This window comes from Leuciscus leuciscus, assembly GCF_965113295.1.
Source record: "Leuciscus leuciscus genome assembly, chromosome: 18".
Lineage (NCBI taxonomy): Eukaryota > Metazoa > Chordata > Actinopteri > Cypriniformes > Leuciscidae > Leuciscus > Leuciscus leuciscus.
Window position 1 is genome coordinate 22,242,943 of NC_138742.1, and position 19,704 is coordinate 22,262,646.

At 38.6% G+C, this 19,704-nt stretch overlaps 1 protein-coding gene and 1 long non-coding RNA gene across 3 annotated transcripts in view; one reads left to right on the forward strand and one right to left on the reverse strand.

Moving 5' to 3' along the window:
• Positions 1–661: 661 nt before the first annotated feature.
• On the forward strand, positions 662–2,599 carry LOC309480127. Its single transcript, XR_014199548.1, has 2 exons — positions 662–1,438; positions 1,575–2,599. It is a non-coding gene; the product is annotated as an uncharacterized lncRNA (long non-coding RNA).
• mtcl2 (microtubule crosslinking factor 2) overlaps positions 2,184–19,704 on the reverse strand; it is a 51,493-nt gene continuing 33,972 nt past the window's right edge. Inside the window, exons 6-14 of one of the 2 annotated variants that reach the window (XM_082144490.1) lie at positions 17,527–17,655; positions 14,094–14,207; positions 13,781–14,011; positions 12,355–12,501; positions 12,067–12,234; positions 8,902–9,162; positions 7,567–7,637; positions 6,027–7,479; positions 2,184–5,912 (exon numbers count right to left, since the gene is read on the reverse strand). In XM_082144490.1, the coding sequence (XP_082000616.1) occupies positions 5,760–5,912; positions 6,027–7,479; positions 7,567–7,637; positions 8,902–9,162; positions 12,067–12,234; positions 12,355–12,501; positions 13,781–14,011; positions 14,094–14,207; positions 17,527–17,655 (2,727 nt within the window). In that variant the 3' untranslated portion in view covers positions 2,184–5,759. Of the gene's footprint in view, positions 5,913–6,026; positions 7,480–7,566; positions 7,638–8,901; positions 9,163–12,066; positions 12,238–12,354; positions 12,502–13,780; positions 14,012–14,093; positions 14,208–17,526; positions 17,656–19,704 lie in introns of both variants that reach the window. The other variant, XM_082144489.1, reaches the window with a different exon arrangement.

Here is a 19,704-nt window from a genome sequence, read left to right on the forward strand (position 1 = left end):
GCTCCACACCACACAATGTTGTGCAAAGGACAATATTACAATTATTACTATGACTTTTCTCATAACAGAGTGGAACTATTGAGCTTGTTGAGGCCAATTTCACTCCCTAACTTGTCAGAAAAACCTACATATTTTTTAATAGTAATAAAAGTATATTTGTGGCAACAACCGAGTCCCCAACTTGATGTTAAAAAAGGGCAAATGAAAGTCTAACAATTATTTTGTTTATTATACTATTATTTTAAAGGAGCAAATGCCACAACATATGGTCCACTTTAGACATTTTAATAACTATAAGTAACGTAGCAACTACATGTCAACTACCAGTCATTAGAGTATTAGTAGACTGTCTGCTCAATATCTGCTAACACTTTATTTTGATGCTCCTCCAACAGACGTTCTACTGACTATAAGTAGCAACTACATTATTCTACGAACCTGAACCCAAACACCTAACCCTAACCAAAGAGTTTACTAATAATCTTAGTTAGTTGACATGTAGTTTCTTATAGTTAGTAGAATGTCTAAAGTGGACCATCGAAGTAACCATTATAATGTAATGGTTAATGGTTAAGTGTAACCATTATAATTTAAGCAGAATTCCATGTTTTGAATCAATATATCCCATTAAAGTAATGGTCTGATGAATGGTGAATGGAAAATGGCTGAAATTCAATAAATAGCATCTAAAAATAACAACATAAAATTCGCTGAGAAGGGCAAGCAGATGCCAGATCTTAAATCTAAAATGTAAAAATGAACAAACACATAACTCACATTGTTGTACTGTGAAGTTTGTCTTACAAATTTGTATGGGCAAGACAGCAGTGGTCGCCAAGTACACTAAATCAAACACATAAAGTGTGTGTGTGTGTGTGTGTGTGTGTGTGTGTGTGTGTGTGTGTGTGTGTGTGTGTGTGTGTGTGTGTGTGTGTGTGTGTGTGTGTGTGTGTGTGTGTGTGTGTGTGTGTGTGTGTGTGTGTGTGCGTGCGTGTTTATGCTCAGTGGAGAATGAAATGGAATGTGTTATTGCTGTGCATCACAGCTTTAAAGGAAAAACCCTCATATGACATTCAGATCCACAGCTTTTCCCTTATGGTTTCTTTTTCCTTTTTCTCCTCTGCCTCCTGCATTGATTCACACTATGAATGTTAATGCCAGTGTCATCCCACTGCGACAGGAAATCTGACTCTTTTTGAATGATGCAACTGTTTGGTCACATCCTGTATCTCTCTCTTCACTCACATTCAAATGTAAACTTGATTATTTTCAAAAAAAGGAAAATCTTGGCGGACAGGAAACCGACCCTGAGGAAAATCACAGATGTTCTTCTCAAGTGAACCCGACTCCAAACACACATGCGAAAACAGAAATGATCTTGAGTTTGACTTCCATGGTCCCGTTGTCAGTTGGTGTGTGTGTGTGTGTGTGTGTGTGTGTGTGTGTGTGTGTGTGTGTGTGTGTGTGTGTGTGTGTGTGTGTGTGTGTGTGTGTGTGTGTGTGTGTGTGTGTGTGTGTGTGTGTGTGTGTGTGTGTGTGTGTGTGTGTGTGTGTGTGTGTGTGTGTGTGGGAAGAAGGAATCCAGCAGAACCGAGACTCACAGTCCACAGCTGGACATGAACCGTTACAACCTATAGCTACATTTAACACACCACTCCGTCACTCTCTCTGCTCCAAAAGAGAGAGACAACAGCAATTTCCTCCACAAATGATGCATCACTTAAACAGTCGAAAACGAAATAGCTTGATGCGTGCAGATTGAATATGTAAAAAAGTGAATCACAAAAAATACTCTTAAAGTAGAAAATTTACATTTAATTTAAAATGACATCTGGTGCATTTAATCTGTTGTAGAAAACAACTAATCAGTTCTAATTATTTTCTTCATAACATTCAATTTCACATTTCAGATAACATATAAAGTTAAAGTATGCTCAGTATTAATCAGCTAATGTTAACTTGTAAATTATGACAAGTATAAAATAACATTTGTGGCAACACCCACCCAGATGTAAAAAAAAAAGGGACAAAGGAAATTCTAACAAGATTTTTTTTTAGCACTTTTATTTTCAAAATGTTTCTATTTACACAAAATGTTCTCATGTTTTTAATTCAGGTGAGGAAAGGTACAGAATTCAAGCTCAAAGTTGGCAGAGACATTCAAAATTTCCTACACAAGGATAGAAAGAGTAAAAATTGTGTATTTATTTACAGTATATTTGATTTCAAGTTAAAACGTTTAGAAATATTCCTCATTGTCCATCCGACATCATCTTTTTCATTCAAGAGATTTCAAATGGAAACAAAAAAAATATACACACATTCTCTTTATAATAATTTAGCAATTGATATTGACAACGAAAAGCGACAAGGTGTTTTATATATTGCTAGGCATTAAAACAGAGTGACGTGATGGAGAACAACATTGTGAATGGAAAGGCCAATTAGAGAGCTGCTCCCATGAAAACAACTCCTTTAAATCTAAAACCACCAACCACATGACCTTTTAAACTTCTGTCAATGGTTTAAGAATAGCTATAAAAGTGTCTAATTGGCATCATTTACATTCTTCTGCTAAATTTGGGGAAATTTCAAACCATCAGTGGGGTTTGATGTAAGACTTCAGCATTGGATAAATCGACTGTGTGAGCACTCAAACGTAAAGCTCCTAAACTAAGGTCATTCCCCCTGTTTTTTCAGAGATCATGTGACCAGACTCAGAAGCGTGAATGCCAAGACTAAATGGTTAAGGGACACTTGAAGGGACAGTACACCGTTTGTCTGATATGTACAAGTGAGCAAAGCCACAACATCAGACTCAATTCAGGAAACATTCAAACAGGTTAAAATGGCTTATAAAGAAAGGACGGACTGATTACATTTGCAGATTTCACTCGTAAATATCCTCAAACTGCATTTTGGCTTCTGTAATCAATTACAATATACACAATAGATTGAATTTGCACTTCATTTAACTTTATGAATACAGACTTAGTCATTTTTGTCCTTTTTAAGAAACAGAGGGGTTCAGTGGCTAACAGCAGTCTTCTGAAAACATCTATTATTTCATTGCCATCAGTAGATGGTTCCTCAAAAACATACTTCTAACAGATATATTGTTGCTTTAATTTTAAAAAGGCACTCTAGTGACCTTCAAAATAAAACATGAATGGGTTAAATGTAATATAAGATACAGTTTTGAGTTAAGAGGTAGCTGTGGGACATATGGCAAGGCTGTGACAGATAAAGAGGTGACACTTTCTGGGATATAATAGGCTGGGATTTTGTTTGTTTGTTTGTTTGTTTGTTTGTTTGTTTGTTTTTTTCCATACACTGAACAACTGAGAAATGTCCGATTTATAAAGAGAGCGGAATCAACAATTTGTATGGCTTGAGAAATGCATACAAAAAATTTTTTCCTCTAATGTTCTGTCATCAAAGCTAAGAAAAGCACCAGCAAAAAGGACTAAACTTCAGTTTCTGCAGCACCACTCCAACTGGAGATTTGAAAAAAGAAAAGAAAAAAACCTTACAAAGCAGACTTGACTCGGATGCAGGAGCTGCTACAGGGAGGCACACACATTTCAGTAACTGCATAGCTACATGGACAAATGGTCAGATTATGGATTATAGTTTGGGATTATCTGATAAAATCTCACTAATCTCAAAATCTCTCTATGGCCAATTAATTAGCATTCAATGTTTCAGTCTTAAACACGTCTGTTTATAAATGTGATATATGCATAAATAGTATTTTGTGAGGCTTTCAAATGTGTTCTGTAAAATAGGATTACGGGTTTTAGTCAGGGTAGACGACATTCGATTTGGCATGATTGAGGCTGTAAGGGATTGACAGGGCTCTGTCCCAAGTGAAACAATGGGGTGTATAGCAGGGATGGGCAATTTTGGTCCTGAAGTGCTGCTGTCCTGAAAGTGTTTAGCTCCAACCCTAATCAAACACACCTGAACAAGTCAATCAATGTCTTTAGGATTACTTAGGCTACAGGCAGATGAGTTTTTCTTTTTTCAGAGCTGGAGCTAAACTCTGCAGGACAGCAGCACCACAGGGCCGGCGTTGCCCATCCCTGGTGTATAGAATATCCCATTTGTCATTTTAGGTTTCAGAAGGGTGCTCACAAGCACACCCTTTAGGCCACTATGCACCTTTTTGCTGAGCCAGCATTGATGCAGACTCCTACCCAACAGTCTAGTCAGCATTAGTTCAACAACCTTTTGAATCAGAAGACTGCAAGGACTTAGAATCATATTTAAAACAAAGTTCAGTAGATTTAAGATTAACATCTAATTTTTCAACACACCCAATAGTAAAATCTATTAAACTGACTATACCTATATCCCTCATAGTCTTGTTTTCATTCACATCAAATTAAAATTGCCGTCTACCCTAACTATGGTCCATTAGGTTTATTTCAGCATGATGATGGAGGATGGCGAGGTAGACAGTGAAAATAAAGAAGAGGATTGCAGAAGATACACCCAGCAACAGTCTTCCGTAGTAGCAGGGTGCGATAATAAAAAGTATAATAAAAATGACCATTACACTTTAAAATTCATGAGGACATCATAGCCAAGGAATGGAGATTTACATGTTAGTCCTCTAATGTTCAAACACTTATACAGTACAAAGTACCAAAGAAAACTAAATAACTGCTATCCTCCTACTCTACCACTACCAACGTGCTCTTCGTAGACATCTTCAGACAGCATAATAAGAATATCAAGTTTTAAATGGGACAGATTCATAATGCAATATGGTGAATCATATCATCCAGTCCTTTTTTAGAGAAATCCAGGGGTAGATTCTGAGTTTCATATTTTGGCTGGTTTGAAAATGGAACATGGTCCTAAGTAGTTTATAAAGTGGTTGAAACAAGCTTTGCTGTTTGATGATTGTCTGTAGAGAACATGAACATAAAACCAAATTGAGACCATGTTGGTTTAAGGTGGCAACACTTTCCAGGAAGAAACTTTCTTCTTAGCCATCAAAGACAAAAGTGGTCCCTTGTAGACTTGAAAAAGGTAAGTTGTATATGAACTTGTAGAATCCATCAATTGCTGGTTATGGGACAAATTTACAGCTACTCGAAGCAATGCTATTTGTGGGCGAGAGTAAGGGCCACTGGGCAGTTGTGATAAGAAGTTTTACTCTTACTGAAGGCCATGTTGAGGTTGTTGGTTTGTGTAGTTCAGCTGCATGCTTTATGTTTACTTGATATCTACATGAAATTCATTAAGACCTGGTGTCAACTTGGGTTCGGATTACTCAAGTTCTCCCATGGGGATCGAAATGGCTGGCTAAGCTGTCCTGTTGGCTGGATAAAGAACAGAAGAATGGCTGAGTTTAAGGAGAGGTCTGACTGAATGATTGTGGAATGGTGGAATTCAAAGTCAGGATTGGCTGGTTTACACTGGAATGACGGACTATGACGGAAATCTTGACAGTGGAATGGTGGACCTAAAAGGAGGTCTACTTTCTCCCCTTCCTTGGCATTAAAGTGTGCTGGTTACACTGAGGTCTGGTTTGGAAACCCTCCAGATGCAGGAATTCTCCAAGGTCCCATTGTTGTAACCCTGAAGTTTTTTTTATTTAAGATATGAAGTATGTGTGTTTAAGGGTGTGTCGTTGTGTATTGGCGTATGTGGCAGTGGATTTGTGTGGCAGTTTGTGTGGTGTGAGTGTTGATAGTTGTTTATTTTGTATAGTTTTTGGGAAGCGTCAGAAGAGGCCACCCTCATCCTCACTCATTACTGGTATCGAATCGTTCTTCAGTTCCCATGGTTGACTCTTGCACTCGATGCTTGCACTGGCCATGGGAATGCCGTGTGGTGGAGCGGGAGTGGCGGGCAAAACAGGAAGTGGCGGTTTGTGAGTTGCAGTCACAAACTAAATCCTGCAACAACAAAAAAAGGACTCAAAAGTTAAGATATTTACTTGATTCAGGGTTTATGCTTTGGAGGAAGAGGGAGTTTGTCTAACACAATTAGTTGTTCATGATTAAACTCACCTCCAAGGTACTAGAGGTTGTGCTCATTGCATCCTTTCCGGTGGCTACCAACTCGTCTCTTTGTGTTTTCATAAACCTCTTGTTGACGATCTTTGTGATATTGTCTGTGCCAATCAAGGCTCCAGGTAGGTATTCAGGCTTCGGTTCGTCCATCGTGCCCACTGGCGCAGTCCTGCCGCAAACATTGGAAAGAAACTCCTGGACCATGCCATACTTCTGAGATCCCGCTTCTCCCAGACCGATACCTATGCTAGGACAGGAGGGTTTTCCAGCGGCTTGTCTCCCTGGGCATTGATCTGCTTTCCATAACGATTCAACACTTCCGGAGTGTTCCACCACACTGAACAGACTGGTCAAGCCATCATTTAGGCCGCTAAGCACTGGGCTGTCACGTGTGGTGGTGGAACGTGCCCAGGCAGAACCGATCTGAGATCCACTACGGTTATGCAAATTCCAGACACTGCGATCCCTTGAGGAAGTTGAGGAGGTCTCGAGTTTGGAGGAGGAGGTGGAAACCCTGCGGGTGAGCTTAGGTGAGCCATATTTTGGTGAGCAACAGGGTCTATCTATGCGACTGTGCACTTTATCCAGAGATGAAGAGATCTGTCGAGAGCGTGCAGATGCAAGTGAGGTGGATGGACGAGGAGACCATGTTTTCCCTTGTAGGCTTCTAGTAGTTGAAATGGGGCCATCAGTTTGTAGGCCAATGCTGACAAACTGTGCTGTCTGTGTTCCTGTACTAGAAACACCAACTGTCTGGCTCCCAGAATCTTTGCTGCACTTCCTCTCCAGGGAACTGGAACGAATGGCCTGTCGTACACAGTTTGTCATCTCCTTCATGTCATCGCTAAGGTTGCCTGAAATCTCCAGTCCATGGAAAGGTGCAGAACCTCCTGTCCGTCCTTCAAGCAGGTCTCTATGCTGCTGTGAAAGTGAGCTCAACCACTGCTCATAAGCGGATGAGGAAGTGGTGGATAAGGGTACAGACACAGCAGTCTGACCTGATAGATCTATCATGGCTGCATCCCTAGATGATAGTCCTTGCTGGGGATCCTGGTGGGCCTTTTCTTTGACTGGCCTCCTCTCCATTCTCCGCACTGTTGGAGGGCTGTAATAGATGCGAATGCCCGTCTTGTCTGGAGCGGTGTAGCTTCTCTGGATGTACTCCTTGCTCAGCTCCAGTCCTGGGAAGCTGCTGTTTGAGTTGGTGCTTGGGCAGTCCCATGTCTTAAACTGGTCATGCTTTTCCAATATTGCTGAATCACTGGTCAGGTACTTCCAATTCTTTTTGTTGAGATCACTTAAGTCAGTGCAAGCTAGAATGGAGGCCGGAGCAGTAGATTGGTGCTGTGCAACATTGCACTCTTTTACTCCACTGACCATGTGACCAGGAAGGAACAGACTGGTGTCCAGCAGACTCTTAAATTCAGAGAGTGCAGAAACTGATTTGGTCCTGTGACAAGAGAATGGAGATTATCATAAAACAATCACGTCTGATTAAAATGGGGATGCAATTTAGACCTTATGGAAGTCATTTTACCTCTGCAGTGCTGAACTGCTCGTGGCTACATCTGCTAAGGTTTCCTTCTCAGACATTTTATCATGAAGAGACTGAAAAAGAAATTATCTATTTTAGTTAAGTTTTACAGCATGCCATGGTCACCCCTCCGCCACAGTACTCCCATTCATTCATGTGGTATAACTGAGTCAGTCGAAATTCTCTTTAGGAAATGAGGTCATTCAAAACAGCTTGTTTCCTCTGTGGGGGTAATGATAGTGGTGTGGTTCATCAAGTCTATTTAAATGACCCAATTTCTCTCAATGAGGCATGTTATTAGACTTTTCTCATTCAAGATCTCATATGAAACAAAGAAATTAGAGCACAGAGCTTGACTGCCACAAAGAGGCAGAGAGTGAAAGAAGGGGGGGGGGGGACTATATAGTCTCATCTCTTTTTCCAGCCTTACTTACAGTCTGGTTAGTACAGACACACTGACCGCACTTCTTTCAGGCTTCTTTCCAATTGGACAGCACAAGCTGTGCACAGCCACATGGATTTTCTTAATTCTCTCGTAACTCAAAATGTTCTTTATTTATATATATACTGTATATATAAACTGCTGGAAACTGCTTCTGTCACCAAAACAAATTCCTTGTGTGTACAAACATATTTGACAATAAAGCGCTTTCTGATTCTGATTCTGATTCTGATTTGCAAAACCAGCAATTCCAGCTGCAAGTGATGCAACACACAGGGAGTGAGCATGCCGGCGGTCTGTGGAAATGTTTAGAGATACTGTCATATCCTCCCATTATGTGAGGGGAGCCCTGAGTCAGTGAAGGAAGTGTGGGGATGAACAATGTGCAAAATATGTCATAATGACATTCTCACAGACCTATATAAAACAGATTAAAAGGACTCAGAAAAACATGAAAGCAGGGGAACAAGCTTTGGTAATACAAAACAAAGCTACCCAGGCCTTTAATTCACTTGAAACTTGACCATAAAAGTTATTGTTCACCCAAAAATAAAAATGCTGTCATCATTTCCTCACCCTCATGTAGTTCCAAACCCAAATAAGTTTCTTCTGTGGAGCACAAAAGGAGAAATTCTGAAAAATCTGATGCTTTCAGAATTTCACCTTTTGTGTTTAACTGAAGAATTTTCAAAAATGTACAGAAGACTCTTATTCAACTCTTTTTGGTGTTTTTGTGTCCCCTGAAACTTGAAAGTGACCAGCACAATCATAATTTCTTTTCCTTTTGCATTCCACGGAAAAAGCAAGTCATACAGGTTTGGAATAAAGTGAAGGAGAAAAAACCATGACAGAATTGTCATTTTTCAGTGAACAAATCCTTTCACATGGCATCTGACCTGTGCGCCTTTGCTCTGGGAATCCCGTATACGCTGTTCCCATTGGCTTCTTTCTTGGTTGAAGTGCTCCAAAAGCTCTAGCCTCTCTCGGCCCCAGTTCTTCTCACTAATCTGCAGTTGTTTGGTGAGGTCCATCACGGCAGCGTAAGAGTCCGCCAATAAGTGTTGATGCTCCTCTCGCTCCTTCTTTAGTGCCCCCTTGAGGTCTGGAGAGTCCTTTTCACTCCCAGCCACAGATGGTTTCCCCATCTTACCCTCCAGCTGATGACAAAGATAAAGTACAAAATGAGAGACTGAGATAAAAAGAGGATACTTGATGTTTCAGAACCAGAAGAGTAACCATAGAAACAGCCCAATAATACACACCCAGCATTTGCTGACAGCAGCACCATTCAGACATCATGATATTTTATAAATATTATTTATTGCCCAATACCATTAAATATTCAAAATCAAAATGCAATTATCTATGCTTAGTTGAAAAAAGCAATAATTACATTTATTATTTAAGAATAATTCAAATAGACAATTCTTTTTCCAGGTAATATATTTTATTAACTGCAGGTTGTTTACAGTTAACAACATGAGTTGTATCAACCCTATATATTGCATTGGCAGTTTTACAACAGCTTCAAATGTGACTCATCCAATTAGATTATGATATCTGGTTATATTTTGTATTATGTTTCCAACAATAGTAATTATGAAGCCGGCACCCATTTATCATATTTTGAATTCCTTCTGCTTTCTCAGTTGGAGCCGCAAATCTTTAGAAATCATAAACTGCATGAGCGTATGCTAGTCAGATTATTAAAACGCAGCCTGCTGGGAACTCATCAGACAATCAGTGACTAGCTTCTCATGGTAATAATGCCTAATGAGTTTTGCTTTTGATGGCAATAAGAGGTTAATGAGTTAATGTGGTTAAAGAGGACGAAAGATATTTGTTCCAGATACCTTCTCATAAACCCAAATGATTATGAAAAAGAAAAATTATCCAGAAATTCTTTTGTTTCCATCAGACTATTGATGTGGCTTTGCAGATTATTTATTTTATTCACTTTTGAATCGCATGATAAATTAACAATTGTGCAGCATCTTAATAATAGACAATGTATAAATTAATAAGTGACGATGTGCAGCATCAACAGAAGACTTCATAGCATTATACTTACAGCATTAATGGTATCAATAACCTTTCTTGTTAATACAGTGATAAATCATTTTCTGTGACAGGTTGTTATTAGTGCCACAGAGGTCACAGCTAATACTAGAGTGTCGAGTCCCACCTCTTCCATTCCTCCCTTTATCGCTTGGCTTATTCCCTAAACCACAGTCTTAGAAAAACAAAGGAAGTTCAGTCAGATAAAAAGGAGGAGTGGCAGGGAGAAAAGGAGCTCTGTAATATCGACCTATCAGAGTGGTAATGGTGAAAGGGGCGGTCTAGTGTCATTAGGTTCTCTGGAGAGCATAGGGCTATTGCTTTAGGTGCAATCTAATGGTGTGTGTGTATACTTCTTTTTTTCTGCTGTAACCTTTACAACAATGAAGGGAGGAGAGTGCGTATTTTAGCTAATCTAAACACAACTGATTGCATGCCCCGGATCTCTACGCACTGTTTAAGACATCTACAGAGTACACACACTTGACTTAAAGCTGCAGTACAATTTCTGCTCCATTAGCAGCACCAAACATAATGATTATCCAAACACTCCTCATGTCTTTATTGCATTTTCTGATGTCTATTTTTTTGAGTACCGGTAGTCTAAAATGCATGTGCCACTGTATTATGTGTACCTGCTCTTTAAAAATGTGCATTGTTATCAGTATTTTAACATTGAAAGATTCCACACCATCAACTTTAAGGCAGAACGTATAATGAATACACAAAAGCAGCAGCAAGCCAGTGTTTTCCAATCATAAAACATCTTTATTCTCGGACATTGAATGGCTTTCCTGAGGTAAATGTAACGCTGCGTGACACAGTCATGTAAATTGTCACAGTCAGACAGAGTCAAAACGTGCCATCAGAGAAGCGCTAATTAAACATCACCGTTTCAGTCAGTGATTTAGGCCCTCCAAAACGGTTGCGGCCAAAACCGATTTTTTTTTTGGTGCATCACTACTTTATTTCTTATTTGTTTCTCATCTTTAGCCTCTGTGTTTATCAGACTGATCCACTAACTGTGTCTTAAATCCTGTTCCTCTCAGAGCCCATTAATTAAGCCATTAAGAAGACTGCAGTCATGAATGTGTCTCAGTGCAGAGATATTAAACTCATCTTTCACCATCACGCCCGGCAACAAGCCTGTAAGCACACACTCCCTCTCACCCCCCCATTGAAATGCCACATTGCTGATGACACACTGCAAACAGCTCTCTTCCCAGACTACTGGTGCATGTCTTAAACCAACAGATCAAATAATAAAATTACAGGTCATATCCAGCATCCTTCAGCCTGTTTGACAGCAAACTGATCGCGAGAAATGTATCTGGCTTCAGTGTTCAGAATGAATCTCCCAAGAGGAATTACTGTAATCTGTGTATGTTAAATCAATGACTATAGCCCTGAGTGTAGTAGTAAAATTACCCACTGAGATCAATGCTAAAGTAATTACTTTACACATGCAGTGCAAATTACCTATAAAATGATTCACCTCTATGGACTCTTTTAGATTTTATTGTGTTACAAGCCACAGTATATTTAACAGAATTTTCCCACTTGTGTTACAAGCCACAGTATATTTAACAGAATTTTCCCACTTGAATTTTCCCACTCAAGTTTTAAATCCTTAAGGGAAAACTCCAGCTGAGATACATTTTCAACAACTGTCCCATATCCTGCAGACACAGATTGATCTACACATGCCATTTACTTTTGGCTACAGGAATATATTGATTTAAAAGTCACTATAAGCTTTTATTACAAATTGATCTTTAAATTCCAAGTCATAAGGCATGGAAAAAAATGTATTTTCAGGTATTTCCTATGTTAAATGAGGACTATGTAAAATCTTGGCTCTTGAATTATGGAAAATATGTATACAAATTCAGTCAAGTGAGGCCGAGGTCCAACATTTGCCTATAGATTTTGTTTCAATTGTCTGACTGACGAATGTGTCCCCCTATCTATCAGGAACATCTTGAGCGGACACAGCTGCTCACCTGAGTGATAATGCTCTTCAGTTCCATCCGTTCCACTTCCCATGATGCTTTGGCACGGGCAAACTGCTGTGTTAACTCATGTGAACTCTGACGCTCCTCGCGCAGCTCAGCACTCAGATCCTGTAGCGCCACCTTCAGGTCCGACAGAGTACTACTGAATCCGCTAGGCTGCTGGGGGCAACAGGAGATGGAAATTAACATTTACATAGCCGTGAAGACTGGATTATAAGGACATCAAATCTTAAGTTGCAGAAGTAAGGTGTTTAGCCAATCTCTGCTTTCGCCCACCTGTGGGCAGCTTTTCTCTGCCAGGCTGTGCTCTTTGGGTGTAGGGTTGAGTGGCTGCTCCTCAGCAGCAGACATCTTGTTATCTCCATAGTGGGAGGTCAGCCCATCTTCCTCAAGCAGGATACGGAGATCTTTGACACTGTTAACCTGGAAAAACATATCAGCATTTACTTCAATAATATTTACAAAGTACATAATCATTCAAAATGTTGGGGTCAGTAAGATTTCTTAATTTTTTTTATTATACTCACAAAGGCTGCATTTGATTAAAAATGCAGTAAAACAGTAATACTGTAAAATATATTTACAATTTAAAATAATTGTTTTTATTTTAAAGGGGTGATGAACTGAGAAATCAAATTTTCCTTGAGCTTTTGACATATAAGAGGTCATCATACTATAAGAATATCCTGTAAGTTTCAGAACTGAAAACTTCCTTGTTAGTCCAATAAAAGCTTTTATTGACACCAGGCACAGCGAACGACAAATGACGTCAAAGGGTATCGAACACCGCCTCCACAGAAGAAGATCAATGCCCACCGATTCGCCCACCGATTCGCCCATTACATGAAACTCATTATAATATGTAAAACTGTTATCCAATCACAGCACTGGGCGTTTACTTCCAAGTCTTCAATGAGGCACACCCATAAATACCGAGCGTTTTAGGAGCTAGGCTCAAAACCAGGGTAGAAAATAGCCTATAACTTATTCATTTTGATGTTTTTGAGTGTAATGACCAAGCAAACGTCATAAGTTGACCTCAGAAAACAATATAAAAGAGAATATAAAAATGACTTCTGACTCCTTTAATATATTTTAAAATGTAATTAATTCCTGTGATGTTAAAGCTGAATTTTCAGCATCGTTACTCCAGTCTTCAGTGTCACATGATCCTTCAGAAATCATTATAATTATGCTTATTTGATGCTCAAGAAACATTTCTGATTATTATCAATGTTGAAAACAGTTGTGCTGCTTAATATTTTTATGGATAACTTGTTTGAAGATTTTTTGATTCATAGAAAGTTCAAAAGAACAGCATCTATTCATTTTGTAACATTATTAATGTCTTTACTTGTTTAATTAAACACATCCTTGCTGAATAAAAGTATTTATTTATTTCCACAAAAAAACTTATTGACCCCAAACTTTTGAGTGTAGCTAAAGGACCATAAAACCACTTTTGAGTGCAAACCTGCACCTTATTCACTAACCCACCACAATCCAGTTTAACCCTTTTCCAAATGTGAATGAATTGTGTCGTGTTTATTGCGTTCGGACTTAGTAAACATGTTCACATCGTTTCCCGATTTTCATTTCAACTCCTTCAGTGAATCAAGTGCTAAAACTATGCAAACAGTGTGTGTAAATAAACCTGCTTTTGGCACAATTCATTCTTGGTGAATTCCCCCTCAGCTCTCACCTCTAGGATATCCTTGCTCTCAGTGTCTAGTTTCTTGCCGAGTCTCCACTGTTTGAGGAGCCAGCGCAGCTTGAGGCTGATGAGGAGCAGGCTCTCTTTGAGCTGCTGTGACTCCTGCACCAGCAGGTTTCTCTCCTGACTCCACAGCTTCTGCTGCAGGCGCGTCTGGAGGCTCAGGCTCTGTAGCTGGAAGTCTCTGAGGAGGAGGGCCTTCTGATGCTCTTCCTGAAGCTAGAAAGAGACATTAAAATGAGTCTACAACCAATCAGATTTTAGATGTTCAGTGTTTGAGAAAGAATGAACATGTTTGCACCTGAGAGAGTTTATGTGTGTCGTTGTGGCGCGCATGTTTCTCCTGTGACAAAGCTTCCTGCGCTCCCTGAGCCTTCTCTCTTGCCTCAGACAGCAGAGTGTGCAGCTCACCAACCTGGAGAACAACATGAAAACAGAGAAAAGGAGAGAGGGATTGAAAGTAATTGGTAAATGCTGTAGCTGCACAGTATTTGTAATACAAATAGACTGGAATTGGCTAAACTTACTGCCTTTTAATTGTCAAAAAATGTCAGTGGTACAATGGCAGAATAATAACAGTCTTTATAACTACATCCATTTAGATTCAAATCGGTCTGACTTCAAGAGTGCAGAGAACACCGAAAATGGATTAGAAGTTCCTAAACTTGTCTATTTCTTATTGTTTTGATATTTTTCATCTCATTTCAAGTGCCACAACTATTTAAGTCAGAAACAGACATACAGTATGCAGACGGATGTCTTTGGCTGTTTATTTTTTTTAAATTAACAAAATGTTGTGTCACAATTGTGTCAAGTTAACAATAGACCAACTTTTAAAAGCAGTACTTTTATACAGTAAAAGGACAAGTGTTGTTTTCGATTACTCCTTAGTCGAGTCCGAGTCATACTAAACAATTCATTAAGTCAATTTATTTATTTATTTTAAACCTTAACTTGTAAAAAGTAACGTCAATTTTAAATGTAACAAAAGCAAACCTCAATTGCATTTTTATTTTTGATTTCATGCCATCTCATAATTGGTATCCTGTCCAGCAAACTTAAAGTCATGTAATGGACGTTATGGCCAACTTGATAGTGACATTTCTGAGTGAAACATCAGAAATGGGGCTTGACAAACACAGTGATATAAATTAATGAATTCAAGGCAGAGGTGGTAATAGGGGAACAGCCTATTGGGACCCTGAAAAGCCGAAAATGCAGTGGTAAGGGGACAGGGCTGTATATAAACTATCTACATGTATCAACATGTCATTTCCATAACTCAGGGCCATCTCAAAACTGTTTAATTTTTGAATGCATATATGATTAACAAATTACATTATTGGAAGTTTATTGTATGGATCTATGTTTTCAAGTAGATGAATATTATGGCTATATACACCTACATATAATTAATATATATTTAAATATTTACTATAGTAATAATTAGTATAAAAAACTTTAGGGATTTTTTGGTTGTTGTTGTTATTTCCCATGTAAACTACTGCTTCCAAGATGTTAGAATTTCTGTCAGGACCACTATCGTCAAATACGATTAACAATTAGCATATAGTTTGGATTGGCGGTATGGTTCTGTTCTGGGCAAGAACTCCCTGCGCATCCATGCAACCAAGTAGAAACAGAACAGAACCAACATGACTGTATTGCAGATATCATTAATTCAAGATTTTAAAGTACAAAATAATTCAAGAATTTATTCTGATTCAAGGGGAATCAGAATGCCAAATCCTGACTGATGAGAGGAGGAGCTGGGGATGGAGGAGGGTATTAGCTCCTGAGAAACGTGATAGCTGTTGATAATACTGAAGGAGCTTATATATTTATACAGTGATAGGCGTCGTATTCCTATAGGTAGACGTGGATCAGCTGAGAGTCAGCTGATGCGAGCTTGACTAACGTGACCCGCCAGAACTGACGCTAGGCTTAATAATTATTTTCTTTGAAACTGGAAGCTGCCGCCATGTTTTTTAATTTTTTAGCAAAAACTGATACTAGCCTAACTCTATCAAGACCTTGCATTCAACTCAAGAACATGTCTTGTGTAAAGCCCTCTAAAAAACATGTCCAATCTGGGTGAGGTGAGGAAATATACAAGACAAAATATACAAGACTTTTTACAGAATTAAAAGTTTTGGGAAAAAAGTTTTTTGCATCCCAGACCATTTCTACTCTAGCAGCAACAGTCCAACATTGAGCGAGTCCTCCCTAAAATTCGAAACATGAGACCAGAGCTTGATAACAAGATCTCAGTTGTTTCTTTTCCTTTGTGAAAACCACATTTGCCAGTTATGGAAATGCTGGGTGATGAATTGTTTGGGTGGAAACTGTTGATGGCTGGATGTTTCTCTGAAGTGCTGCAAGGGCGTTTGGCACAGCGTGCAGGACACCAAATCACATAATGCATGCTTTCATGATTTAAAGCTTGGCATAATCGTGTCAATACTTTATACTGTCTTCAGTTTAAAGACTGCATATTTCTCAGGAGTTTGTACTGTATAAAGTCTTGTACAAATTAAACAGATCGCTGGCCATCTAAACTGCACCAAACTGAACAGAAAAAAAAAATGAAGTAGGCCTTTACTGGGGAAAATATAGTGTAATGTAAGAGCGTAGTGGGATTAAGGCAAAACTAAACCATGTTGGCAGCGAGAACTATATTTGCTTATATCTCAGCATGGGTGAACAAGTCTTGTTTTATTTATGGACGCAAGGGTGTTTTTATATTTTAACCACATAAACATTCTTTAGAGTCTATGAATGTCCCATTTAATAGACTTTGCTGTCTAGACTTTGCTGTTTTATAGACTTTGCTTAAACCCTAATTTCCCAATTCCCCATAAACCTCAGATTTGAGTGACCAGTACACAGCCTAAAGGTCCTTGCACACTGAGTCCGAAAGTTTCGTGTGTGTTTTTTCGTATTCGTCATTCGGTGGCTTTGAATGACCAAAACACCTCTAGAATGCTTGCTACGGATACGAAAATCGAACCCAATCCGATTTTTTTTATGACGGACGAAAGTTTCGGAGGCAGTGTGTAAACGTGATTGACACAAAATGAGGTTGTATTTATTTTTTAACGTGCGAAAATTTCTGACGAAAATTTCTGACTCAGTGTTCAAGGACCTTAAGCCTTCATTGTAACTTCTGAGATTTTGAAGTTTGCCAACCATCCAAAGAGAAACCGAGAGCACCATTCATGGATGTAATATTTCATTGAACTTGTTGTTCTGCATTCTGAAATTGCCTTAAGGCCCGTCCACAACAAGGACGATAACTATATCAATAACTATAAAGATATAGTTCTACAAATCATTCTAAATATAAGCAGAGTCCACACCACAACTATAACGATAATGGCACAGAGAAACGATATTGTTTGAATCACTTCCAGAATTATTTTTTCCAGCTGATGATCGATAAAACATTGACAGCCAATCAGAATCTATCCTGCTTTAAATAACTAGAACATTTAAAGTGGCAGACAACAAAACTGCAGCGCGCTTAGAATAAACAGAACAATATCGTCCGCGGGTGTGGATGCTAATATAGTTATCGTTCTTGGAGTGAACGGGCCTTTATCCATGAAGGATGCACAACATGCTGCCTCTGTTTTTGTCCAAAAGTGTTGGCTTATGTTTTGTAACAGAGCCATTGTGTGTACAATTGTAAGACGGTAGCAGAATTTAAATGTGTGTATGTTTTAGTGCCTCACCAGATCAGAGTTTGTTTCCTTTAAGTCAGATTCCTCATCTTTGTTGCTGTCTTTGTGGCTGTTGCTCTCCTCCTCTGCCTTGCACGGGTGAACTTTGACCTCACAGTCTGGCTGATCTCTAGAGTCAGGCTGTTGCATGCATGCATGGGCAAGTTAATGAAGGAAAACAAAAAAACAACAATAAAAGACGAGCATGATAGAAGACAGACAAGATCAAGAAGAATATGATGAAGGAATAAAAAAAGGTTATGTGTAGTGTGGGTATATAAGACAGTGATGCAAGGACAGAACAGAAATGAAGTGAGAAATGAAACGAGAGAAATTGCACAATGATACCTATAAAACATCACCAGCAAATTAAAAACTCACAAGACAATGAAAAGTATGTATAGGAAAAACAGTTTGGTCATTGTGGTATAAGACAAAATGGCAAAAAGAAATAAAACAACAAGGAGCGAAAGCATCATCTTTGGTTTGAGGAGGAGGAAACAGTAAATGGGGAAGAGGGAAACCAAAAAGAGGGAGAAGAAAAACAAAGAAAGAAATGTAGCAGCGACCACAGGTCATGGTGCCCATGCAGTGAGGAAAGAGAGAGAGAGAAGGAGGGAGGGAAGAGTCTGGATTGGATCTCAAGAGTCGGGCCTCTAATGGAGCCTAAATAAATGCTTGTTAGATTATACCTCAAATGAGTAAAAAAAGAAAGAAAATAATTGTATCTTTTTTTCCCCATTGACTTTCATTGTATGGACAAAAACATTATTCAAAATATCTTCTTTTATGTTCCACAGAAGAAAGAAAGTCATACAGGTTTGAACAACATGAGAGTGAGTAAATGAAGAGGCTAAGCTTTTATCTGTGATGGGAAATAACGTTAACACTTTATTTTGATGGTACCTTTTGAACATTATGTTGACTATAACTTAAAAGTAACTTTGCAACTACATGTCAGCTAACTCTCATTAGAGTATTAGTAGACCGTCTGCTTAATATCTGCTAGCTCTTTATTGTGATGGTCCTCCAACAGACGTTCTACTGACTATAAGTAACTTTGAAAGTACATTTCAACTTATTCTGACTCTAACCCTACCAGTCAACTAATACTCGACTTACAATCTAATGAGAGTTAGTAGACATGTAGGTGCAACTGCTGCAACATTACTTTTAGTCAACAGAATGGGTTTAAGGGACCACTACAAACAACTATTAATATCAATAATCATTATTTTGCACTTTTTGCTAACATAAATGGATTAGCCAACATGTGTCAGACTCCGGTCATGGAGGGCCACTGTCCCTCAGAGTTTAGCACCAACCAGCTCCAAACACCTGCCTGGAAGTTTCTAGTAATCCTGAAGATCTTGATTAGCTGGTTCAGGTGTGTTCAATTAGTGTTGGAGCTAAACTCTTCAGGACAGTGGCCCTTCCAGGTTGACATCCCCGGAAATAGTCTGATCAAAGATTTATTGGAAACAGCCACATCCAAATTCTATAATACATTATTATACTAGTAAACAAACACACTTATACTATTGCGTCTCATTTGAATCTAGACATAAAATACTTAGCCAGTGCCAAAAAAGCGTATTCTTTAACCAAAATGAAAACTTTCACAACAAAACAGTTCTTATCACAATAATGATGATCTAACTCCATTAGAGGCCTAAATGCTATCCACTATGAAGCCTTATAATGCACCACAAGCATGCATTGTTATAGTGGTCGGTAGAGCTGCACGATTCTGGATAAATTGACAATCACAGACAGAGAATCTTCAAACAGAGATCACGATTCTGAACAGAAAACTAAACAAATAAATAAATAAAAATCAGTTTGAATAAATGATTCAATCATAAATACTTCACATGTTTCATTACTGGATGAATCAGCATTTTTGAACAAATCTCTTGAATGAATGATTCAATCACAAATACATTTTTTAACAGTCACTTGTCACCACAAGTTACTTTCAAAAAGTGATGCTAAATTTTTAACACTTCTGTAGACATCAGTGTTTAATCTGAACTATAAACTGTTATCCCAGTACTTCTGATAATATGAATATCTGTAACACAGAAATAACGATACTGTGTGGTTGAAAAGACTGTTTGTGAAGCTGTTTCATACCTACACATGACAACTGCTCTCTCTTCGGTCAGGGGCAATGTCAACACAGGTTTG